At 35.3% G+C, this 27,181-nt stretch overlaps 1 protein-coding gene across 2 annotated transcripts in view; it reads left to right on the plus strand.

Moving 5' to 3' along the window:
* Positions 1-26: 26 nt before the first annotated feature.
* Positions 27-27,181, plus strand: part of LOC105083133 (ESF1 homolog) — a 54,098-nt gene continuing 26,943 nt past the window's right edge. The window contains exons 1-9 of one of the 2 annotated variants that reach the window (XM_010972886.3): positions 27-127; positions 1,179-1,860; positions 6,289-6,656; positions 7,901-8,014; positions 8,572-8,672; positions 9,684-9,836; positions 11,159-11,273; positions 12,946-13,093; positions 19,319-19,480. In XM_010972886.3, the coding sequence (XP_010971188.1) occupies positions 1,221-1,860; positions 6,289-6,656; positions 7,901-8,014; positions 8,572-8,672; positions 9,684-9,836; positions 11,159-11,273; positions 12,946-13,093; positions 19,319-19,480 (1,801 nt within the window). In that variant the 5' untranslated portion in view covers positions 27-127; positions 1,179-1,220. Of the gene's footprint in view, positions 128-352; positions 374-1,178; positions 1,861-6,288; positions 6,657-7,900; positions 8,015-8,571; positions 8,673-9,683; positions 9,837-11,158; positions 11,274-12,945; positions 13,094-19,318; positions 19,481-27,181 lie in introns of those variants that run through there. The other variant, XM_074347887.1, reaches the window with a different exon arrangement.

Here is a 27,181-nt window from a genome sequence, read left to right on the forward strand (position 1 = left end):
CTCAGGAGAGCTTCCCAGAAGGCAAGCGGAAGTAGTTTGACCCAGTTCGCGTGCCGTAACCGCAGTGCGTCGCGCGGAGGATTGTGGGTGTGGGGCCCATGTGAGGCTCGGAGAGGACTCGGAGGAGGTAAGTGGGGCTGTGTTCTGGAAGAAGGGCTGTGGAGGGGGCAGAACCAGTCTCTGAGGAAATCTCCTTCGGACTCGTGAGGGCCATGCCCTTCCTCCTTGCCTTTCCAACCCCATTCTTCAAGCTTCCTTGCTCCTTTTCCGGGTCCTGTCGGAGGACCTCAGCCCCAAGGCGGCTCTCTGAGGTTTAGGAGTTGCGAAGGAGATCCCAGTTCCAGAGTCACCCTGGTGTTGCCCGCGTTAGAGGGTGGGTAGAAGGGGATGGTGGGCTACGGAGGTGAGGGCGGGCGTCAGAGATGAAGTCAGGTCGCCTTCTGCTCTCCGAATATCTGACGTTTATCGAGTGCTTTCGTTCTAAATATTCATATGCATTATCTCTAATAGTTGAACGAAATGGTACCTACTCCATAAGGCTGTTCCCGAGGGTTAAATGTGTATGAATGCATCGTTGTCAACCCTTGCTTTTGCACCACTAACTTATATTTATTAACTAGAGTGAGACTTTACCTGACTCATGAAGGTGGTCATATACAAAGAGGGAGCTTTGTGACCTAGACTGAATTGATTTTGGTCTGTTTATTTAGGAGACTAGCCTTGTAGGAGTAAAGTCTGTTCCAAGTAGAATGAGGGAAGGATTAACGGAGAGAATGGGACCAGAATTTGAAGAAACAAATGAGACCAACTGAGGCTTGGGAATATTTTGATTGCATTACCTTTTTACTTGTAACACGCTCAGGTATACAAGTAGAAAGATAGAACGTCTAAGTAAGTGCAGTTGGCTAGTAATCATTTGCCCACCTCCGTGAAGTCCTGGAATTCTGCTTGGTTTTGCCTTAAATTTGTTTCTCCAGATGCTCTGAACTTGAAAGAAAATACGCTGATTGTTTTTGCTTTTCTGCATGTGGCTCAAAATAAGTTTGGGAAATGAAATTAGACCTATTTTGTTTTATTTAACATTTAACTTAGTATTGTGAATTGATATTTTTCCCAAAGCATCTTATTTAACTATATTACTGACCTTTCATTATTATTAATATTTTTTTTTTTTTTAGTGTTTGGTTTCCTCAAGCATTTGTCCAGTCAGACATTTTAAAATGGCATCCAAACAAGAAATAATGAGTGACCAGCGGTTTAGGCGTGTTGCCAAGGACCCGAGATTTTGGGAAATGCCAGAAAAGGATCGAAAAGTCAAAATTGACAAGAGATTTCGAGCAATGTTTCATGACAAAAAGTTCAAATTGAACTACGCGGTGGATAAAAGAGGACGTCCCATCAACCACAGCACAACAGAGGACTTGAAACGTTTTTACGACCTTTCAGATTCTGATTCAGATGTCTCTGGTGAAGATAACAAAGTATTGAGCCAAAAGAAAATGAAGAAGAAAAAAGCCCAGACTAGAAATGAAGTAGAATCAAAAAATCTTGTTGAGGAGAAAAATGAAGAAACTAAGAAAGTTAATCAAAAAGATTCTGGGAATAAAAACAATTTAGATAACTCTGAGAGAGTTCAAAAAGTGAAAAGCTCATGCAAATCTAAGAAGACAGATTCCATGAGTCCCAAGACTGATAGCAAAGAATTTACACAAAAAAGCCCAGAAGGGAAAAAAAACATTGTTCAAGATAGTACAGACTTGTTTCCCAAAGGAAAAGTAAGGATGACAGACTTGGGCACCTCTGAAATTGTGCATTCTCCCAAGGTCAAGTATTCTGAGACAAGAAGAGGAATGCAATCAGGTTGGTTGGAATGAGCTAAGGATTCTTTAGTGTTACCTTATTTGCTTTTATAGTGACTTTTAAAAAAAGGAAATGTAATAAGTGCTTTCATAGTGTCATGGGAATAATCAAATACTTACTTGGAAGTACAAAGCTATAAAATAAAAAATACTATATGATTAATTTTTTATTTGGTGCTATAATAGAAGAGAGGGAAAATATTTGAGTCTTGAGGCTAAGCAGTGGTTTTTGACTTGTAGTGGGCACTGGTGGCAGCTACATTCTCTAACCAGTGAAAGAGTTACATGTTCTCATCACAGGATGAGAGGTATGTCTGAGTAAGGTAAGTAGAGTTGGAGACTCATCCATTCCTTCATTTGTTCAACTACTTTTAGTAACTAATATGTGACAGATGGGACATTGAGTAAGACGTAATCTCCCATCTCAGGGCTCCTGCTAATTTATATGATGCCCATGCAAATTAGAAACAGATATGCTCTTCTGGACACACAGAGCTCCCAGTTTGTTGAGGACAGCACCTTTGAAGCAACAGGTTCTTTTCCCTTGAGCAGGCACAGCTCTGCAGGGTGCATGGTCGGGTGATTGGAGTTTGACCTTGATTTAAGCCCTCTCGCTTCTTTGTAGATCCCCTTTCATAGATAACAGCCTGCTAGACTCTGTGCCATGGCACTGGTCACTGTCTGATAGCAGTATATAATTTTGAATTTTCTAGTGGACATATTAAAAAGTAAAAACAAAAAAGAAGTGAAATTCATTTTTTAGTATATTTTATTTAATCCAAAATATCAAAAAGTTAATTCAGTATGTAATCAATATAAAAACTTACTGAGATATTTTACATACTATTTTCATGCTAACCTCAAGTTGGATGAGCCATATTTCAAGTGCTCAATTGTCGCATGTGACCGCTGGGTACCATACTGGACAGCGCAGATCTAAAGTGGAAGAAATTATTCAGAACCATAATATGAAATAGAACAATTTTCAGTGCCATGAAAGATGTTCAGGATAGAGCTCTGAATTCAGAGGAGGTCACTCAAAATATGGTAATCTGAGAAAAATTCATTGGTGAAATGCTATTTTGGTGAGGATTTGGAAAAATTGAGTTTGAGGACCAGAGTATTCTACATGGGAAGACCTTTTTGAGTGAAGATATCCTTGGGCATATTCAGAAGAGATCAGTATTCTCATTTGATTAGATAATAAGGTCTCTGAAGGAGTGAGTGGATAATACAGCTAGAAATGGTTGTTTGAAACTTAGTAAGAAACATCTGATTCTAGTTCATGTTTACATGTTTTCTGAGCTTATTAAAATTTTGGGTCACCTCTGGCAGCAGGAAATTTTGAGTGTTGGTGTTGCTGATTGTTGTTGTTGTCACTGAAAATTCATGATGTTCAGATGAGCCAGGAAAAGCTGGCTGTGATTACAGGACCCAAGGAGGGTAGGAATCAGGAAAAGGCAGAAAGACATCTTGACCAGCCAGTGTCACGTTTCGGAGGTAGAAAGTATCAGGCAATGGGCAGAATTCTAAATTTCAGGAACTAGGTAAATTGTAATATATCCAAATATGTCTGTGACATATGAAGTTTTAGAAATAGGTTACAAAATAGAATAAATGGTATGACTAGCTACTTAGAAATAAATTAATGGGTGTATCATAGAAAACAAATTTAGGAGGTTATGTACCAGAATAACCACCTAGTTATCTCTGAATGAAAAACTAGCCATCTTTAGTTTCTTCATTAAATCATATTTTCTTAATTTTTTTGCAATGAGCTTTAATTACTTTTATAATCGGAGAAAATGATAAAGCATTTTCTTAAAGTAGGTATATAAGTAGTGTTTACAATCACTAGTAGAGTGGTACCATCTAGGAATAGATGCAGTTGCTTATTTTTGTATTCCCACATTATTTAGAATAAGGCTTTGTACAAAGTGGGCTCTGAGCAGATATTTAGTATCTGAATGTACTTGATATTGTCAAAAATATTAAAATACTAGGCCTCTTTAAGTCTCCCAAGTATCAATTTATTATACAACCCAAAATGTGGTATGTGTACCATTGTCATACATGAGGAGATGTTGTATGTTAACCAACTTTTTAATAGTAATAATCAAAGTTTAATAATCAAACTTTTTAATAGTAATAGTTATGTATTTCAGGATCTTAGGAAAAAATGTAACCACCACATCACATCTATGACTTCAAGGATACTGTTTGAAACAAAGCTAATATTTTTAATTTAAAAAAATCAACTTAGTGAAAAATATCAGTAATATGCAAAAATCATGGAAATTGTATGGTAATATCTGATACTTGACAAATACTACAATACTAGAGAGATCTAGGTCCCCAAAGTGTTATTTTAAGCTTACTGCTTAAAAGTGAATTCTGATGCTTACCTCATAGTAACTTTCTTTCACTATTGTGGTGGTGTTTTTCTGATCCCATATATAGAACTTCTGATAATGGCTTTTTTTTTTTTTTTTTTGACTTTTTCACATCTACTGGTTAGTTATCTTTTATTACTTCCCACTCTCTTTTGACGCGAAAATAAAAGCCCATTTCCTGCTGTTCCTCCTAACTCCTTTTCATTTGGTCTCAGGTCAAATGGCATATTTGTGAAGCCTTCCTTATTACAAATATCTCTCTGCAAGCAAATTTAGATATTTCACTCTGTGGTGCTTTAGAACATAGTTCCATAAATCAGTAAATTATTTCTTTTTGTGTATGAGCCCATGAAGAGCATGGGATCATGTTACAAATCATCTCCATTTTCGCTTCCTGCAGCTCAATGCTTAGTACGTAGTACTCAATATTTGGTTAGTGAATGAGCATTGTAAGATTATAGGACCAAGAGAAAAACTAAGTTTCAGTTTTATTTCATTTCTTAAACTTTTAGATTTGTTTTTAATTCTCCAAGCTTAGAGCCTGGGAATCAGCAGAAATATAAGCTCCAACTTAAAGATGAGTATAATGTATAAGATACATCTGCACACACAGAGATACACATACAGTAGATGGAAGCATATGATTGCTTTAGAAATAGGAAATGAGCCCTTGCAGAGTGCTGAGGGCCAAAAAATCCCCAACTTAAGTGAAAACAGTCTTTGTGTATTGCTAACCATAAGTCAGTTGCAAAGTGCATGATTTAGCAGAAAAGTTATTTTGCTCTCTTCGTAGGTGATCTCATCCACATCACAACTTCTGTTATTACTATACATGAATGATCCAAAATTTTATCTCCAACTCAGACTTCTCTGAGCTGTAAACTCACAGTCTTTTCTGTGTCCTTTTAAGTGACTCAAAGGCACTTCAAATTGAGCTTATCCAAAACTACATTCATGATCTACCTCCACCAGACAGACTTGTTCTCTTCCATCATTGCCTGTTTTTCTGTCCGTCTAGCCAGCTAGCTTGCTCTGCAAGCTGAGAAGCTAAGACTTTATCTTTGATGCTTTCACAATTCCTATGCTCCATATCAAGTCCCTGTCACTGATTGCTGTTGGTTTTATCTCCTGACTCTGAAAGTCAAAACTGACTCACTACTCTGCATCTCTATTGCCACCAGCTTAGTGTTGCCTTCATTTCTTGCCCAGAGTGCTATACCACCTTTTTAATTCTCTGTTCGCAATCCACTCATGACTCCTAGTCAAGTTTTCTAAGGTGTAGTCAATATGATCTCAATTTGCAAATCTCATGATGTCCCTACTTCTGTAAAGACAGTGGCTTCTCATGCTTTTACAACTAAGTCCAAACCTTCTACATGGTTTTGGGATAGTGTGACATCTACCTAACTCTTTCAGTCTCATTGTACTGGACTCCTGGCTATCTGTAATCCAGACATGGTTGCCAGCTTTTTCCTACTAGTGGGTCTTCACATACACTTTTCTTACTGCTGGGGCATTCCCCTCATCTGTTAGTCTAACCCTGGTGACTTAATTCCTCCAGTGTTAAATCCCTCAAATAGCAGCTCGTTTATCACTCAGAGACCTCTGTTTTATGCTCTCATGGCATCTTACAACATTCCTTCTTGGCACTTATCCTAGTTGTAATTTCATTTTTTAATGTTTATGAATTTGGTTGATTTTACTTGATCAATATCTGTTCGTCTATCCTCTTCCTTGATTGGAAGCTCATTGAGGGCATTGATTGCTTCTCTTTTGCCAGTGGTAGTATACTGAGTACCTAGATGTAGCAGACACTCCATAAATATTGAATGAGTGTGTGAATCTTTGTGATCTGGGTATATATTAAGACTTTTATTATATAATGTGGTTTGGCATGAATTTTGCTGAATTTATATTTTCCTTTAGTCTCATAGAAATTATTATTTTTACTGGATTTGAGGTAAAAATAATTTGGATGTAGTTTAATTCAGTGTTTATATTTTGTTAATTTCTCCCTCCTTTGACCTTTTTTGCAGTGGTTCCGTTCGTGATGGCAAGAGACAGTGATAGTCATGAAAACTTGAAAGATTCTCTGGAGGAAGATTCAGAAAGTGCTAGTGAAACTGGAGGTGATGAAGATTCCGAAGATGAAATTACAAGCATTGGTAGAGCTGCCACTGATGACGTTGACAGTGACGAGGATGGTGGAGATGAAAATGATGAGGAGGAGGAGGATAGTGAGGATGATGATGAAAGTGACAGTGGCCCTGATCTTGCAAGGGGCAAAGGAAATATAGAAACTAGTTCTGAAGATGAAGAAGATATGGCAGATTTACTTCCAGAGGAATCTGGTTTTGAGCATGCATGGAGAGAATTAGATAAAGATGCTCCTCGGGCTGATGAGGTGACCTTTTGAATAAATAAGATTATTTGTCAAGAGTACCGTACAAATAGCTTTTATGGATGATAGAATTGATGTCATTAAATTAATAAGGAAAAGATTTTTTGGTAAATAATACTCTTGGTGGTGATTCTAATTAAAACTTCTTGATGCAGAATATACCTATTTAAATTAGATGTCTGTCCAAGCAGATAGGGATGACCTTCTGTATAAGTCACGTGAAATTTTGAGAAAATTGTTGTTTTAGCTAGAAGTTTACATTTCAATTCCTGCTGCACCTATTAAAAAGTGCTATAGAGTATTATATTATACTCAACTTTACTCACACGAGTGATAAAATAGCTTAATAAACTTGGTAGTTAAAAAATCAGCTCGTCATCATATTCTGATTCAAGAACTAAGAACCAAAGTGCTTTTCTGTTGACACGTCTACCATTGTATTATCCATCTTAAGTGCTATTTTATTTTATTTTATTTTATTTTATTTTATTTTATTTTATTTTTTTGTCCTTAAACGTGTCTCCCATTTTATTTGGATACATTATTATAATGTATTATTAATATTTGGCCATAAATCCTGTTAAACATCTTCCTTTTGTGTAAACCTTCTCTTAAACAAAATATGTTTTCTTGGAATTTCATTCATTGAATATTTATTGAGCATCTCTTATGGCCTGATTACATAATCTGATGTTGGAAATTTTTCCATTTCTTTTTATTTTATGTAGGTACAGTCTCAGCTTAGAGTGTTGGGAACATGGAGGTTCACAATCAGATAGAGATGGCTCAGAAATGAATAAATGAAGTTAGTTAATAACATAAGCTAATTGATTAGTGGGTTTTTTAATAACATTTTTTTAATTGAGTTATAGTCATTGTACAATGCGTCAAATTCCAGTGTAGAGTATAGTTTTTCAGTTATACATGAACATACATATATTCATTGTCACATTTTTTTTTCGCTGTGAGCTACCACAAGATCTTACATATATATATTTCCCTGTGCTATACAGTATATTCTTGTTTCTCTATTCTGCGTATGCCTGTCAGTGTCTACAAATTTTGAAATCCCAGTCTGTCCCTTCCCACCCCCACACCCCCTTAAGTGCTCCTTTATATGTTGAAACCACTTAGATTAATGATTTCAGGTTTTGGGGGAAAGAGGGCATTATATTTTAAGTATCTTAATTTTGTAAGCATTGGGAATGATATAGATTATGTAATACTTAATTTTTCTCATTTCTTAGATTACACATCGATTAGCAGTTTGCAACATGGACTGGGATAGATTGAAGGCAAAAGATTTGCTGGCTTTGTTCAATTCGTTTAAACCTAAAGGAGGTGTTATATTTTCTGTAAAGGTGAGACTTGATTTCACTTTGACGTAGATATTTCTAAGCATTTTTTTCTCTTTTTAAAGAAATTCTCTTCTTCTAAGAATTTCTTTAAAAGAAAGTCTTAGATAAATGATATGACTTAGGGATAAGTTGATTATTACAAAATTATTTTTCTTCATTGCTTATGTTTTATGTGTTTCTTTAATCATTTTCATATATTTTAGTTAAAGTATTGAATCCAGTCATTTTCATGTGTGTTTACATTGCATTCCTTGAGCTTAGAATCTTGTTTCACTTTTCTTAATTTTTCCTTTGGAACCCTTAGAACATATAGAGGAGATACTCTGTTTTTGTTCCCAAACCCCGTATCAGTTACTCTCCAGCCAAAATGACTATTTTTAAAACTATTCCTCAGGATGCTTTAGCTTCCTATAGTGAGTTTGGAAGTGAGTCATTACTGGTGTTTTCATTGAGTCAAGTTGTAACTCTTATTAGAGTTCCTGACCTTGACAGTTCTGGATATTATAAGAAAAGGGAAGTACTAATTAATTACATTGCTCTTATTTTGTGTGTGTGTTTAGATATATCCTTCGGAGTTTGGAAAGGAGAGGATGAAGGAAGAGCAAGTTCAAGGACCAGTAGAGTTACTAAGTATTCCTGAAGACGCCCCTGAAAAGGACTGGTATTAAATCATTCTAGAAAATAAAACTAAACCTCATATAAGTTCGTGTCACTAATTCAGAATTCTGGTCACTTTAATAGTTGGGACTAAAGTTTGCACTTGAGCCTTTGTAGTTAAAACTGTTTGCAAAGCAAGTTAAAGTCTGTCAGAAGTGGCACACAATTTCAACATTTTCTATGTGTATTTATATTTCTGTATTCGTGAAAATAATTACTGCATTTTTGAGAAACATTTCATGATTAAATTGATTTAGAGTTCTCAGCCTCATTGCCCTGAATTAGTAAGTTTTGCTTTTTTCTGAGATGTTGCTTTCTACCTAAGTGGCATTGAAACTATTTGCCTTTGAATTACATAATTTTTCTTATTTAAGGATTAAGTAGAAAAATTTAAAAATGATAGGAAAAATTCTTTGCCATAATGTAGTATATAAAAAAATTTAAGGTAGTTTTTAATCCACTAGATGGAGCTATATGTGCAGTTAATAAAAATGGTGGTTAAATAGATGGGTGGCAAAAGAGAGCAGATGAAGACCTTCAAAGAATGTGTTGTAGTTAAGTAAATTGAACTTATAACCATTTAGACTTGAAAAAACATGAATCTGGAATAAAGTTTTGCAAGAGCAGGAGTTCCTTTATAATAAAAACTGATGCTTTCCTAGCATATTTAATAATACAATGATCCTCTCCAGTGGTTTTACTTGAGAAGGCTATATGTGATAGCAAAACAAATAACTATTCTAAGAATTAGAATCACAGGTAAGCACATGTAATTCTTTCTTTCCTTTTCTGAATACCAAATTACAGTAAAAATCGCTAGTCTGTACCTTGTTGAAAAAAACAAAATGAGCTTAAGTATTTAATGTACATGAAGGCAAAGTCATAAAGGAAAGGTGGATTGGAATGAAGACCAGGTTGTAATATATTTTTCTTGAAACAATTACATTTCTTTTTTAAAGGGAGGTAAATATTTTTGTTTCTGTTTAAGTAAGTCTAATGAATTTTCCCCTTTTAGGACCTCTAGAGAAAAACTGAGAGATTATCAATTCAAACGACTGAAGTACTATTATGCAGTAGTAGACTGTGATTCTCCTGAAACAGCCGCTAAAATTTACGAAGATTGTGATGGCCTGGAATTCGAAAGCAGTTGTTCATTCGTAGATCTAAGGTAATCTAGTGTGTGTCTTACCAATTTAGTGTTGTAGCACAACATGATTATAAGAACTGAAATATTGGAACTGGTAGTGCACTCTGCCGTTTCACGTTCTAAAAGAACATAGAACACTTTTAAGAAAGAAAACTGGAATGAGAAAATGCTAGAGTATTAGGTATGAGTCACCTCACGTTTATGTCCTTTCAAATATGTCAGTTATGTTTTTAGAATGATAGGTTTTATGTAGTGGTACTTCTTTGCACTTTTAGAGCTAGCAACCAGGTGAAGTAACTTTTAAAAAAGCATTAAGGTAGGGCAAAGGAATTTGCTAATAAACTAGTATCTCTAGATCTGTGCCATCTTAATACAGCAGCCAGTAGTCATAACTGGATTGCTTACATTTATTTAACTAGAAATTAAAAAATTTTAAACCTCATTTGCTTACTCACACCAGATACGTTTCAAGTACTTAATGGCCGCATGTTGTGCAGAACAGGTATGGAATATTTCCGTTGTCACAGAAAGTCCTGTTGGGCAGTGCTGCCTGGTGAATGGATAGTGTTGCTGGCATTGTCTTCAGACTTGTGTGTTATTTCCACCACGTGCTCAGGCTTCACTGACCTGACGTGAAAAACTGTAGGGGGTTGTGGATGTCTGTTCTAAGGAAACCAGGAATCCAAACTACTGCACCGTTTTATCATTATCCTAGTTCTCTGAACCCAGTAAACCATTCTACTTTGACACTTCCAGTAGAAATCACTTCTTTGTATCCAGGTTTGTTAGAGGCTTTGTTCTCAGAATGAAATATTTTAGGGAAAAAATGTATCAATTCATAGTCACTATATATAGCTTTCACACTTCAAAAGCATTCTGACTGGTGGAAAAATACGAATAAAATTTTTGAATTGATAATTGGGGATAAGATTTTAGCATGCTTAAGTATATAGCAACAAAGGCATACATAGCTCATCAGACAAGCTGTTTCCTCCTCTTTTCTGTTAGCAGTTTCAGTGGGAGGTGATTGTTTTGAATGTTTAAATAGTAGTTACCAAACATTCCTTTATACCTGAGTCATATTAACTGACTCCTAATGCAGGGTTTCTACCTGCTCAGAGTTTACTCAGACTTAGTGGAATTACAGATTTATAGCTTATGAATTTCAGAAATTTTGTGCCAAGGTTATTTCTAACATTGTTTGCTTTATCCACATGTGTGTTCTGTAGAATCTCATATGGTATTTGTGGATAAACTACACATAATTAGAAGAGAATCTATACTCTGGTTGTTTATCACTGCAACATATGTTTAAATAAATTTATTTTTTCTTTGTTTCTTAGGTTTATACCAGATGATATTACTTTCGATGATGAGCCAAAGGATGTAGCCTCAGAAGTGGATTTAACAGCATATAAACCAAAATACTTCACATCTGCTGCAATGGGAACATCAACGGTACCTCTTTAGAAGATGTATAGCTGCAGTGCTTTAAGAAAAGACTTTGTTATTGACTAATAGCATCTTTAGAAATGAAAAGTATTCAAAATTTTAATGCATAAGTGCAAATAGAACTGAGGCACAAGTGTATTTGCATTTTTATCTGCCACATCTGTTTGAACCTATTTTCAGATTTTTGTTATGCCTTTACGCCTAGTCAGTTACCTGCAAATGTTTCTTTTTTCTCTTCTCTTTCCCATACACTTGCTTAATTAGATTCTTCAGTAAGTAATATGTCAGTTATTAATATCCTGGGGAGTAGGGGGGAAAGAGAGAACAGATTGCTTCAAATCACAGTTAAAACAAAACTAGTGAAAATTTAAAATAGGAACACATTTTTCTGCAGATATGATACAAAAAATTAGAAAAACAATTGAAGTAGAATAGCTCAGGACTACTAGATGTCACATTAACCCTTATTAATGAACAGCCAGAAGATTTCTGTTGAGTTAGTTTGTTACTTAACTGCCTGGCTTCTCTCTGCTCTTCCACCCCGTCTACCTTCTGTCCATGGCTGGACTCTGCCTCGGCCATACAGTCTTCTCACTGCCTTTCTGGTGACAAACCACTGTGTTCTTCTGAGGACAGGCTGGTGGCGGAGGGAGAGCTGCTGTATCTGCCATGTCATGTCACCTGCAGCCTGTGGGAACTGTGTGGCTGTTAGTGACTGAGTGTAGTGAAACCCCACCCTTATGCAATAAAGAAGGCTAAAAGAGTCAGTCACATAAAATGTAGGATCATGTTGTTTTCAAGACTGAAAAATAGGCAAGCCTATCCAGCCAGCCAGTATGGAGTTCCTTCGGTCTGACTGTATCATCCTCACCTGTGGTTTGAGCAGTGGTTTTGTGGTCATCAGCTCAGTCTTAATTATCAGAACAGGAGTAATTCTGAATCATGTGACTAGCTGGAATTTCTGCAACAATAGCAGCTATTTTAAGGATCACATCTGTTGGTTAACTCGTGCCCATTTTGTTGTTCTGATCTGGGGAGATTAACCTGAGGAAAAAAACACAGATACGGGACCCGCCCTATGATGAAGGTAAAACCTCTAACCTGACTGAGAATGGAGACTGCAGAGAGGGCAGGAGCCAGTCACTAAACTGACCATTTGACAGACCAGTTCTGGTGTCACAGGGGTTCACTGTACTTCCAACCAATAGATGCCTTAATCTTAATCATCAGTGGCTCTTAATCTGTTTTGGAAAATGGACTGAATTGACATTGTGTTGAAAGGTTTGTCGATGAATTTCACATAGTTTCTAGACTTCCTGAAATGCCTAGAACTCCAGGTGAAAAACATGTTTTGACTCATTCATAATAATGTTAACTTTTTAACTAGTGCATTTTCTTATTTGTTTTCACCATAATTAGTCCACACACTGGTGAATTTTTATTCCCAATAATGAAGCACCTTGCATAAAGCAGAGAGTTAGGAGGAGAAAGGCACAGATTAATTGAAATGGTTCCCTTTCCATGAATAGAACACTTCTCATTAAGCATGTTATTTATCATTTGTTTTAGCACATGGTAACATTTTTAGTTTACTGTTAAACATCCAAGTTAATGATAAATATTCTTTAACAAAATTGGGTTACTGACATTTCCAGTTTTTTTTCTTTTGTTGTGAAAGGTGGAGATCACTTGGGATGAAACTGATCATGACAGAATTACAACACTCAATAGGAAATTTAAAAAGGAAGAGCTTTTGGATATGGATTTTCAAGCCTACTTAGCTTCCTCTAGTGAAGATGAAGAGGAGATAGAAGAGGAGCTACAAGGTACTTGTTCATCTTTCAGTGTTCTTCATTTGTAAGCATTTAGATGATTCATCTAGACTTGTTAACAGAAATATGTCTTTGGCAGTAGCTTAAAAGGGAGTACCAAACCAATCCTTAATCCTTCTGCAAAGCATGCTCACATATACAGTATTATATACACGTGTAGATAGTAACTGAAATTTTTATTTAGAGATTTTTTTTTTAGCCTGAATTTCTTTAACCATAAACACTTTCTAAAACCCTGACCTCACAAAAAAAGCCAGGCCTTATAGACTTGTCATGACTCATGTGTTATGCAATCACATAAACTAGTAAAGTGCTTTATTATCCCCCTTTTTTAAACTAAGAACTTTTTTTGGATTATTTTTCATATTCCATTTTTCTACTCAACTAGTTTAGGAAGTAGACTCTTTCTGTTCATTTAGTAATTGTCTTAGAAATTATGACTTGCAGCCTTAACTTACCAAAGTTTAATGCTAATTAATATTTTTACCCTCCTAGAGAATGCAAGGCATTTTGAAACACCTTTCATGCTATCCTGTATATTGTAATTCTTAATTCCCGCAGGACATTAATGTTATTGTTTTGTTTAAATTTACTCACTTTTTTCCTCTACTTTTGTTCCTTATTCTTTTCTAAATCTCATACGTCTGTCTGGGATCATTTTCCTTCTGTCTTAAGTATATTCTTGATAATTTCTGGTAGTATCTACTGGTGTCAGACTCTCTTGAGTCTTAGTTTAGTCTAAAAATGTCCTTATTTTGCCTTCATTTGTGAAGATGTTTTCACTGGTAAAAAATATTCTAGGTGGACAGTCCTCCCCATCCTCACATTTATAAGAATATTCTGCTGGCTTCTGGCTTTATTGTTGTTTTGAGAAGTCAGCTCAGTCTACTTTTTTCAGTCTTTTGAAGATTGTCTGGGTTTTATTCTTTGACTGCTTTTTTTTTTTTTAATTGAAGTGCAATCAGTTACAATGTGTCAATTTCTGGTGTACAGCACAATGTCCCAGTCATGCATATACATACATATATTCATTTTCATATTCTTTTTCATTAAAGGTTATTATAAGATATTGAATATAGTTCCCTATGCTACGCAGAAGAAACTTTTTTTTTTAATCTATTTTTATATATAGTGGCTAACATCTGCAAACCTCAAACTCCCAGATTTATCCCTTCCCACCCCCTTTCCCCGGTAACCTTTAAGATTGTTTACTGTGTCTGTGAGTCTGTTTCTGTTTTGTAGATGAGTTCATAGTGTCCTCTTTTTTTTTTTTTTTTTTTTTAGATTCCACGTATGAGTGATATCATATGGTATTTTTCTGTCTCTTTCTGGCTTACTTCACTTAGAATGATGATCTCTGGGTCCATCCATATTGCTGCAAATGGCATTTTTTTTATGGCTGAGTAGTATTCCATTGTATAGATATACCATAACTTCTTGATCCAGTCATCTGTCGATGGACATTTAGGTTTTTTTCATGTCTTGGTTATATAGTGCTGCTATGAACATTGGGGTGCAGGTATCTTATCAAATTAGAGTTTCCTCCAGATATATAACCAGAAGTGGGATTGCTGGATCATATGGTAAGTCTATTTTTAGTTTTTTGAAGAATCTCCATACTGCTTTCCATAATGGCTGCACCAGACTACATTCCCACCAGCAGTGTAGCTGGGTTCCCCTTTCTCCACACCCTCTCCAGTATTTATCGTTTGTGGACTTTTGAATGATGACCATTCTGACTGGTGTGAGGTGATACCTCATTGTAGTTTTGATTTGCATTTCTCTGATAATTAGTGATATTGAGCATTTTTTCATGTGCCTGTTGGCCATTTGTATATCTTCATTGAAGAGTTGCTTGTTTAGATCTTCTGCCCATTTTGGATTGGGTTGTTTGTTTTTTTGTTATTAAATTGTATCAGCTATTTATATATTCTGGAAATTAAGCCTTTGTCAGCTTTGATTACTTTTAAAGTTTTCTTTTTGTCTTTCTGCTGTTTCAATATGAACTGAGAATAGATTTTTAAATTTATTGTGCTTGGAGTTTGGTGGGTTACTTGAATTTATGGCATGGTATCTTTCTTCAGTTTTGGGTATTCTCAACCATCATCTATTCAGATATTTCTTTTCCCGTCTCCTTCTAGGACTCCAATTAAATACATCTTAGATCTTTACCCTGTAACTTCCATGTTACTACTCTCTTGTTTTTGGTTTTGGGTTTTTTTTTTAATAGTGGTACTGCGGATTGAACCCAGGACCTTATACTTTACCTCTGAGCTATTTCCCTCTCCCTTCTCTTCTGATTTTTGATCTGCTGTCTTTCTGTGCTGCATCCTGAGTGTCTTCTTTTACCAGTCTTGCAGTGCACTAATTCTCTTTTCAGCAGTGTTGAATCTGCTGATAGACTATTCATTGAGTTCTTAATTTTGGTAATTGTATTTTTTTACTTACGAAAGTCTGGTTTTAGTATTTTTCAAATCAGTAATATCACTTTTTATAGTTTAGTCATTGCAGGTGTTTTCAACACTTTCTTTTATTTCTATTAACAGAATAAACATGTTTTTGTAGTGTATGTCTGATAATTTCAGTATTTATTTGAAATCTTTTGGAGTTGATTTTTGTTACTTCACAAGAGATTTCTCTTGTTTACTTGTATGCCTGGTTAACTTTTTGTGCTGGTTTGGTATTTGAGGTGAGAGTATCTCATCAGAGAGAACTTTGATTTACTCTGATCATTCTGGAACCACATTATTCCAAGTTTTAACTTGAGATTCCCTGGCCCTACTGGGTGATGCAAGTCTGCATGAGAGCTGGTTTACTTGTGGTTGACCCTTGCTCTGGGGTATGTCCCTTGGGTCCCTGCTAAATGTGGGGGTACTACTTGGTTCTTCAACTTTCGTCCTCTTGGCCTGCCAGGCTGCCAAAACTGTAGTTTAGTCTCACAGCTGTTTCTTTGATGGCTCAATAAATGCCCTCAGGGCAAAATAGGTCTTGAACACTGGGGTCATCTCTCTGAAAACCTTCTCTTTGATTTTGACTTGGTAATTCTTCATTAATTTGTCAGTTCTTTGAAATCTTCATTCTCTTTTTTTTTTAAACCTCTTTGAAGCTCTTAAAAAGATTGTTCAAATATTTCATTCACCTTGATGTCCTCAGTAAAAGGGTTGGTGTGATACCTAGCTTCCCATTGATGGAAGCGGAAGTTCTCAAATAGTCTATATCTTTATTTTAAAAAAAATTTTGAGGATTAAACTGATCAGTGATACATTTTAAATTTACATATGCTTTTGCTTAAAATGGCTCATTTTTTAAAAAATGGGGCCAAAAACCTCTTCTCCGCTATATTGGATCTAACTCTGGAAATTTGGTAGCTTGATTGCAATTTCTTAATCAGTTTTGGGTTGATACTCTCTCCCTGATATCTTCACATCTTCATTCCTATCTATTGTAAGAATTCCCAACTGTGCACAGTTACGAATAAGACAAAATTATGTGCTGACAGCAAATGAAGAACCATAAATGTGAGACATAGATATAAATGTTTTAAACTATCAGGAGTGAATATTCTTACTTTGATTTTTAGCCTGACATTTTTCATAGCTGTCCTTTTGGTTTTCCTTTTTCATATGTATTATTTTATAAATGTGAAATTAAATAAATCCTAAAATTCTTTTTTAGTATTATCATAGGGACCATGAGATCTTAACTTTCTTAAGATCCTGTGATTGGCCCGTCACTGTTCTTTTTAGACTACTGAAGGTTTTCCTTCATTTTTCTAAGTTTTTCATAAAGTACTACTCTTGAACTGTGTCACACATGGAATGGAAAATCATACTTAATCATTCTAGTTTCTTTGTTCAGAAATCTCATTGATAAAACTACATAATTTCTTAGGTATCTAATAGCCTTTTAAAAAGTATATGATTTGTGGCTGCAGTTATATTGGGCACAAAAGTCTTCACATTAAAGTCTTGATGGCTGTTGCTTATTACTTTCTTTGGCATCCAAACATCTGAGTGACTATGTTATTTCTAGTGACTTCAGAACAGCCAAGTCTTCTTCAAATAGCCTTTATGTTTTTTTCCCCCATAGCTATGCTGATTTTCTTTTTGTTTATATACCTATATGGTCATTTAGCACTTTCCTGAAAATTCTGGATAGTTTTTCTTTACTAGCAACTCTAAGATAAAGGAAAGAAGAGCATTTCACATATTCTTGTGAAGATTGGGTACAGGTTTTTCAAATAGACTTTTGGACTGGTTTGGGAGAACTGAACTAGATTTTAAAATGACATTATTGACATAAGAGTGACAAATATTGTGGGAAAATAACCATTAATCTGTTAGTATATTTTTGTTAAGATCTTAGGCTCTGCTGGTTTCAAATCCTGACTTCACATAGTGAAATTACATTGGTTAAGTTTGCTTAGCCCCTGTGCCTTTCTTTCCATAGCTGTAAAAAGAGGATCATGATAGTTCTGTTCATGGTTGGAAAAATTGAGATAACGTGTATAAAGGCTTAGGAAGTGTTAACATACTACCTCATATCGTATATTTTTACTTTAAAACCTTAAGGATTAATAGCTTTTTGTTTGAAATATACTAATTAAGTTCTTAAAAGCATGCCTTTTTCTTCAGTATTTTGATTGATTGCAAGCTTACTTTAATTTATAATTTCGTACCTCTGGTAGATACATTAGTATATTTGAATGCCTTAGAGTTACTGGATGTTCCTTTTGTAGCTTATAAGAGATCATACATAACAGGGCTTCTTCCTGTTATAGTTTTTTTTGTTTTGTTTTTTGTTTTGGTTTTTTTTCTTGTTGTTTTTTTTTTTAACTTAATATTAGGCTTTCACAAAATACTGTCCTTGAATTGGGAAAAAACAGACTTACACGAGTTAACCCACATTTTAGAGCTTCAGAAAGTAAAATTTTAGTACTGGAAAAAATCAATTTAAAGTAGGCCATCAGAGACTTACCACTAAAATTTCAACCTGGAAGGAGCTTGCTTCTAATTATGCTTTCAGAAGTAAGCTTTTAATAGAAAGAAGTACATTGCCATTTTGTTAATGTGTTCCTGATGTTTTATCCGTTGAATTACGGGATACATGACAGAATTCCATCCAACATTATTATTGTGGCACAAAGCACAAACAGGAAAAAAATGAATTTCAGCTGTTTGAGTGAAAATGTAAAAGTGTGATAGGATGGAAAGAATGTCGTGTACTATTTTTTATTCATTTAGAGAAAAAGCTATAAAAACATTTACTTAATCAATTTTTTTCATGTCACCTTTTTGAAGATATAAAGACCACCTTAGCATTGATGTTTCATGACTAAATGCTTAATAATGTCAGACATTTTAGAGGGTCTTCTGTATGCTGCTTCTAAATTTTCCTTTAGTGGGGACATTTAGTCAATTCAGTAAGTCTGCATGTTTTGCATTAAACCTAGGTTCTTATTTATGTTTTTGACTTGGAGAATTGCAGTGGAAATACAGAGCAAACAAACTTTTCACATAACTAGTTTTCTTTAGTATTTATTGCCCATGAATTTTATGCTACTCCTTTGTATTATAATTATTTTTATAAAATTAATAAATGGAAATGTGAATATTTTCCGTATAGGGAAATTAATAGCACTAACTTCTAATTTATTCATTTTTATTCTGAAGTGTTAGTGAGATCCTGATAGTAAGCATGCTTGCTTACTGTCCAATGGGAAGGATTCATCATTTTTTGTTTTGAATTACAGGCAACTTCCTTTATCTTTGTCATCAGCGGGAACAGCTAAATCCATGTATCAGATGCATTCCAACACTATTCAGGCTCATTTTACTGACCATACATTTTAAAGCCACAGTATTGGATGGTAGGGGACATAAGAGGAATAAAATGCCATCCCTGCTGTCTTGCTTGTAGGGAGAAGTCCAGGGATGTTACATGACAACAGGATTATTTTAAAATATGAATTTTAATAAAAACAGATTCCCAAGTATACTACTGTGAGAGTGCCAACTTTGCAACTGATTTTTATTTTAAACAAGATCTAAGTCTTTCACTTAATTCATTTAATATTAAGGAATTTAAGTCTGATTTTGACATTTTGTTGTTATAGTATATCTGACGTCTTTTAGAAGGTTGCTGCAGTGACTGAGATTAAACACTGAAATTAGATGTGAATTATTTCCCTGTGTTAAATGAAATTGATTTTTTTGTTAGGTGATGATGAAATCAGTGTAGAGGAAGATGGGAAAACAAAAAGAAGTCAGAAGGATGATGAAGAACAAATTGCTAAATATAGGCAGCTCTTGCAAGTTATTCAAGAAAAAGAAAAGAAAGGCAAAGAAAATGATATGGAAATGGAAATTAAGTGGGTTCCAGGTAAGAATTAGATTCTAATTAAATGTTTACTTGTTTTCCTTCATTTTGAGATGTTGCATGCATTTTAGCTGTAAAAGAAAACAAGATCAACTCTTTGGAAATATAAACTTAAAATTAAACTGCATTTTCCAGGAATGTTTTGGTGAGGAAGTTAACATGATGTTTGCATACATCATTTAATTCACTTTGGGACTAATGTTTTAGACTCTTGCCAGCTTATTCTTGGTCTCTTTAATTTACTAACTGCAAATTATCCATTTATGAAAGTAGGCCTTTCCTAGGTTTGATTCGATTATTCTCAAGGTACAGAAATTTGAATCCAGGTACTATGTATTCTAAAGTCATTAAACTTTTTTTCAAAATATGTAATTCATAAGTGGACTCTTCTCCAGTAACCCCTAACTAGACTTTAAATTAGTGAAGTTTCACTAATACAAAATATGTAATACATAGTTTTCCATCTCAACTTGGCAATTTTTGAGTATTTTTGAATAGTCAAAGAAGTTTAGCATCATAAGTGATTTTTAAAACTGCCTTGAAGGTTTCAGGCACTTTTTTTTAGAGTAGTGCAATATTAGTACAATACTAATTAAAACCATGTCAAAGCTAAACAAAGATAAAAAATGAGATAAATGAGGATTGTTTCCTCACATATGCATTTTTTTTGTTAACAATCCTGGGCAAATCAACATGTGTCTTTGCAAATAATACTGCTTTTGCAGATTTCTGCTTTTCACCTATATGTATATCTTTTAAAGCTAGATATTGTGAGGGGAGGGAAAACATTTATTTATTTGTTTGTTTTTTTAATGATGGTACTGGGGATAGAGCCCAGGACTTCATGCATGCTAGGCATGTGCTCTACCACTGAGCCCTCCCCTCCCCCCAGGTATAATTTTTGACAAGGATTTAATTCTTTTCGTCTCAGTTCCTCTGGAGATGAAAAGATACTACTTATAACACCATTGCTTAAAAATTAAGTGTTCTATGTTCAGTTACTCCGTTTCTTACAACTAGTATGTTTTTGCCCTGAGAGTAAAACATCTGTTTTCATAGGTTGTGTTCACTTGGGGAAAAAGAAAAAAAACTAGCATATTTTGATATTTGAGGATTGATTGTTTTCGTAAATTTATTAGGATTGACACGTCTCCTGCATATTTCTGTAGGAATGTAGATGCTATGTTATAGCTCATTTATTTTAAATGTTTGGCTTTTTCAGAAAGTGATGGTAAGAAAAACTGAAGTTCAGTAGTGTTATCATGTGAACAGTGGTTGGGAGAACTCAATGTAGCCTGGACAGGAAAAGTCTAAAAAGTGACTTAACATTTATTTTCAAATACTTGTGGGATAAATATGTAAATGAAGACTTAATCTCACTTATTACCTCAGAAGTCCAGTGCTTTTGCCAGTGGATAAAAGTTGAAGGAAAGTTGTAGGGGGAGGGTGTAGCTTAGTGGTAGAGAGCCATACATGCTTAGCATGCTGGAGTTCCTGAACTCAGTCCCCAGTACCTCCATTCAATCAGTCAATCAGTAATACCCTCCCCCCCAAATAATCAAAAACAAAATAAAATAGTTGGACCAAAAAATTTTTTTTAAGTTGAAGGAAAGTAGGTTTCAATGTAATATGAAGAGGAATTCTCTATATCTTTAGAATTGTTCAGCAAAAGAATCCAGAGGCTGCTTTAAGGGGTTGAGTGTCCTTTGTCAGTAAGTCACAGTCAGGCAGTACAACCATACTGCTCAGAAATGTGTGTAAAGTTTTTCGCTTGAGGTCCTTGAATTTATGATCCCAGGAAATGTTGAATTACATCTTTTAAGTCCAACATGGTGTAATTGTAGCTTAATTATAATCTTAGAATGAGCTTATTGAATGAAGATATTTTGAATGAACATGTTTTAAATTGAGGTATTCAGTTAACTATTTGGGAAAGAAGATTTAAAATAAACTTGATTGAAAAGTTCTATAGCAGATATTTTAGAGTTATATTGTGGGCCAGATTTAACCTTTGTCTTTATTAATATAGTTATGTAGTACAGCTACCAAAAAGGGGTACATAGGAAGCTTTAAGCAGTACAGTTTTCCTAGAATAAGCCTCACTTAGACATGGAACATTATCCTTTTTTTATATATATTCCTAAATTCTATTTAGTAATGTTTTGTTTAGGATTTTGCACCTGTGTTAATGAGGAATATTTGTCTTACGTTTTTGTTTCTTGTAGTGTCCTTAGCTTTTGGTATCAGGGTAACGCTGACCTCATTGTAATGAATTAGGAACTGTTCCCTCTTAAATTTAGCAGTACATTTTTATCTTGCCTCTGCTATTTGTGGATGTGATATTAATGTCATATAAAATATTTTTAAAAAGAAAAATGAAAAATGATCATCTGTAATTCCATTACCCTTATTCAGCCACTGAGTGATTAGGTAGATTGTGGTTTAATTTATCATTTCTCTTTTGTTGAATATTTAATCATATTTCTAATTTTTCACTATGGTAGACCTGTGGCATTGGAAAGAAATTTGATCTAAGGCTGTTACCAAACCCAAACCCACAAATACCAGTACTTTCTTAGATCTCTTCACTTTCATCACCAGCCAAGTAATAGGCTTGCTATTTTAGGGCCTTCTACTTATAAAAACAATTTTTTAACAAAGATTCCCCGTCCCACTCCCCTGCCATTTAAAAAATATCTCTGTGCATGTGAGACCTTGTAGAGACCACAAGGAGAAGCCAGCGCTGGCAGTCAGTCTCACTCCCCCGTTAATATGACTTCCTCACTCACACAGCAGCTTTACTTATGCTGTGGATCAACCTGTGGTTCTCTCACAAGCTGTTAAAACTACCAATGTCCAAGCCTCAAATTTTAAATCTCAGATGCCAAACATCTAGGATGTTATAAATAATGTATAGCTTTTTCCATATTTTGAACTATTTTCATAGGATAGCTTCCCAGAAATGGAATTACTAGGGAAGGACACGAACACTTTTTGTGTCTTGAGATTATTGCCAAATTGCTTTCCAAAAGGATTGTACCGGTTTTTAATGCCTTCAGCAATGATGAAAGTGCCAATTTCATGGAATTATCATCAACATTGGATGTATAATTTTCACTTTAGGTTAAATGAAGGAAAATTGATATTATGCATTTTTTAAAAGTCTTTAACCATAGTATTTTTTAAGGCCCCCAGCGGGGTATTGTTAACCTATGAGTCTTTGGTATAGACATGCACTTGAGTGCTTGTGTACCTTTTCTATGCGTGTGTGTGTGTGTGTGTGTGTGTGTGTGTGTATTAATGCAAAGGCTCTTTGACGTACTAGATGTGTTAAATGAGATAATAAACTTACCTTTCAGGACTTCAGTTTACTTATTTGAAAAATGGGACTAATAAAACCTTTCTTGCTTAATTTAACATATTATAAAAGTACTTTGTAAGTTGCAGAATACTGTTCACGTCATACATGTATTTTGTTAGATACAAGTTTTAAGAAATGTATGTTCCCAGTAACAGCTACCCGGAACCAAAGGACTTTTGTGATGTTATACTTCAGTAAACCACAGAGGGTCAGTATGAGATTGTACTATATCACCCATCAGCTTTTCTGTGGCTTGAATTTCCGAAATATTAAACTCTTCAGAAAAATAAATACTCTTAATAATCACTAACACTTGCTGGACTATGGCTTGGTTTGGTTTTTAAAAGGAATTTTAGTTTAGACTATTTAACTTCCTATCTTTTTACATTGGATTATACAGTATTGTAACATTAGAAGTTTAATTCCTTAAGGGTGAATATTAAGGGAGGCGGATAGCAGGTACATGGGTATAACAACTAGAATGAACACTCTTTCTATTGCTATTTTAGTTCTTCATGGACATGTGATAATACAACCTTATTAATTAAAATTATAGATAAGTAAAAATGCTGAATTATAAGATTTTAAAGGAAAGTTGTAATTCATTGTTTTGACGTGTATGGAGTAATATTTCCCATCTCAGTGTGTCGCTAAAGAAGTATCCTGCCTGGCTCACTTTGATGAGTAGAGAAGGTGATTCATAATTAGCATATTGAGCCTTCATCAAGGAATGTGCCTCATTGGAGAACTTGTAGTATACATTTAAATGAGGCATACTGAGTTTTATCTCATAATATATAAGGTATAAATAACCTTCCCTGTATTAATAGTTCCATTAATCTATGTGATAGTAATTTTTGTTGTAGATATTGCAAGCTGTGTATTTTAATCTTTGAAATTTCATCCAGAATATGAGCAGATAATGGCATGTTTTTGTCTGTAATCTTAAAAAAGATTAGATATGTTCTTTTTTTGTTTTTTTTTTTAGTTACTGCCTGATTAATAGACACAGGTGAAAAGGATATCTGGTCTTTTTTCTACTCAACATCCTTCAGTACCTCAACTTTCCTTTACTTATTTACTGAGCATACGCCAGGAACTGTTCTACACACTATGTGTACAAAACATACAAATTTTCGACCTCATAAATCTTATATTCTGGTTAAAGGGAAACAGATAAGTCATTAGTAAGAAAAATATTCTAGCAGAGACTAAAGGAAGTAGAGGTCACGGGTGAGCCATGCAGACAAGAGTGCCAGCAGGAGAAATAGCGCATGCTGGCCTTGAACCTGTGGCTTATCTAGTGTGTTTGGGGAACAGCGTGGACAGCAGTGTGACCACAGTGAGTGAGTGGAGGAGAGACTAATGGATGAAGTGAGAGGAGTAGCGGGGCCAGACCATGAGGTCCTGCAGGCCATTTTAAGGGCTTAACTGGCTTCTCTGAGTGAGATGAGAAGCCATTGGAATGTTTGAGCTGAGGAGCATTAATATCTGACTCAATTTCTTTTCAGTTTTTTTGAGATACAATTGACATGTTACGGGATAAGTTTAAGGTATACGGCATAATAGTCTGACTTGCATATACTGTAAAATGATTACTGCAATAAGTTTGGTTAGCATCCGTCATCTCATAGATGCAATAATAAAAAGAAGATCTGACTTATTTTTAACAGGATCACTATGGCTGTTCTGCTTGAGGGCAGATTAACATGGGAGGAAAGAACAGAATTTGAAAGATCAGTCAAGAGGCTATCATAATAATCCTGAGATAATAAAGATTATGGGTGGAAGAGGTCTGCAAGGGAACTTAGAAATTTTCTTCATCACATGTTAAATTTAAGATGCCTGCTGTATGTTGAAATAGACATGCCAAGGAGATAGTCGGATACATAGTTTAAGGTTTAGGGAAGAGATCAAGGCTGGAGATATAAACTTGGGAATCTTAGTTGTAGATCTCTATAAGTGAAGAACACCAAGGGAGTGATTATAGGTAGAGAAGAAAAGAAGTTCAAAACCTGTTCTCTGGAGCGCTGCAGTAATTGGAGGTTGTGGAGGGTGAGCAGGGATCATCCAAAGGCAGCTGGTAAGAAGGTGTCAGAAATACAGGAGGAAATTCAGAGTTGTAGGGTATCCAGGCAGCCAGGTGAAGAATGCATTTCAGTTAGAAGATGGCTCAGTAAAATACAGGCTAAGAAAGACCTAGGGATCTAGCTGTGCAGAGATCATTGAAGAGTTCTGGTGGCCAGGGTGGATGAAATTAGTGGGCTTCAAATCAGAGACCTTAAGGACAGACGACTCCTTTTTTCTGAATATTTGACTGTTAGGAAGTTGCAGACATCATCATGTTTCATCCTTAAAAATACTTCAACATGTAACTTCCAAAAACAAAGGCGCTCTTTACATGAGCAAGATACTGTTACCACACTAAGGAAATTTAACATCGTTAAAATAATAGTCAAATTTCTCACTCATTCCAGTAATACTCTTTACAGTTTTTTTTTTTTCCCCTGGTCCAGGATCAGTCAGTTTTAAAATATCTGCAATAACTGGCTTATAGAATACCCACAATCTGGGTTTATCTGATTGTTTCCTCACAATTAGTTCAGGTAGAAAAATTTTGGCAAGATTTTTCCATAAATGATGTTCTTCTGTACTTCCCATTGCCTTACATCTGGAGGCACATAATATCAGTTTGGCCCTTTTTTGTGTGTGTGCTGTTAACTTTGCTCGCTCAGTTCAGGTGGTATCTAATGGATTTTTCCATTGTAAAGGCCCATTTTTTTTCCTTTGTGAAGGGTATGTACTTTGTAGGATGTGTGACTATCCTGTTTTCCAATATTTTACTTGGTGACATTAACATTCATTTATCCTTGCTTGAATCAGTTATATCATTGGTTGCAAAGTATTGATTTTCTATTTCTATCATTTTTTCTGCATTTATTAGTTACCATTCTAATAGAGCTCCCCCTCCCCCTTTTAACTTATAGTGTACTCATGGGTTAACAAGCCCTGGGGATTTTCTTTTAGTGGATCACAGAGGAATGGGAAGGAAACTGGAGGAGGAAGTGAGATCAAGAGAGCATTCATCTTTAATATGGAGGAAAAACAGCATACTATATACTCCCAGGAAAAAATGATACAGAGACTACATTCTAAAGTACAAAGGGAGTTGGAATATGTTTGCACGAGTAGAGGAATTGGCCTTTGGTAGATGTGCCTGGACATATCATCCATTGTAGGAGAGAAGAAGGCAAAGAATATGGTCCCAGAGGGCAATGGGTAGAAATGGTGGTGGCAGCTTGTGGAGCCCTTCCAGTTGCTTGTATTTTCTTAATGAAATGGGAAGTAAGTCTCCAGCTGAGAGGAGGGAGGAGGAAGGAGGCAGAGGTTTAAAGAAAGAGGTGTGAAGTAGTTGTCTAAGAGTGGAGAAGAGGGGAGTTCAGTAGTATTGCTGCAGTATTAGGGGTGCACATGAAGTTGATGGTCAAGTAAGATGAGTCAACATGGTTATGTTTTTCTTTACTCACATTTAATGTTGTAGCACAAGCATAGAGTAAGGAGAGTTGGATTAAATCAGACTAGAAGTTTTGTCAGTCAGCTGTGTCCAAGCAAGAGAGGAATGAGGGGAGTGATTGTAACGGTGGACCATTGTCTCTGTGTTGGGTTAGGAGGAAAGTAAGGGTATGTTGAGGGTGAGGGATGGAGAAAAGATGAGAGGATTGGTGGACTGTAGGTCCCTCTGAGACAAAAGAATTGTTACCCTTGGGGAACTAGAAAGAATGAGATGGAAAGAGTGGCACTAGTGTTCAAAGAGTAGGATACTTGAAATTAAGATTATGCTGGCATTGCGATTTTGATAATGACAACTCTAGTTATGATTGTGGGAGGAATTTCTGAGGAGTTTCCGGTGAAATGTAGAATAATAGAAGAGGTCAGTGAACTGTGAAGCCCGGGGTGTTGGAAGGATCATCTATGTGGCCATTGGAATCTCCAAGAATTATGACAGGGCTAATATTTGGCAGTGATCCAAAGCTTAGCTCGTTAAGAAATAAGGGAGTGTGACTGTAGTCATTAGGTATCTGCAGTGGGAGGGGGGGTTGTAGGTGGTGTAGTCTGATACATGATATTCAAAGTTAGGGGCTTTGGGAGGAGGGCCATCCAGTGGACTGGAGTTGGCTGTGAGTAGCAAGATCAACAGGCTGTGGGAGAGAAAAATTCACCACATGAAAAGGAGACAAGGGAAGCAGTGTCATCAGAGAAGAACCAGGTTTCAGTGAGACTCAAATTAGCAAGTGAATGGATAAAGAGGATTTTGTGAATAACTATTAATGACTGATTGATTA

The sequence above is a fragment of the Camelus bactrianus genome, chromosome 19 (assembly GCF_048773025.1).
Source record: "Camelus bactrianus isolate YW-2024 breed Bactrian camel chromosome 19, ASM4877302v1, whole genome shotgun sequence".
NCBI classification, from domain to species: Eukaryota; Metazoa; Chordata; class Mammalia; order Artiodactyla; family Camelidae; genus Camelus; species Camelus bactrianus.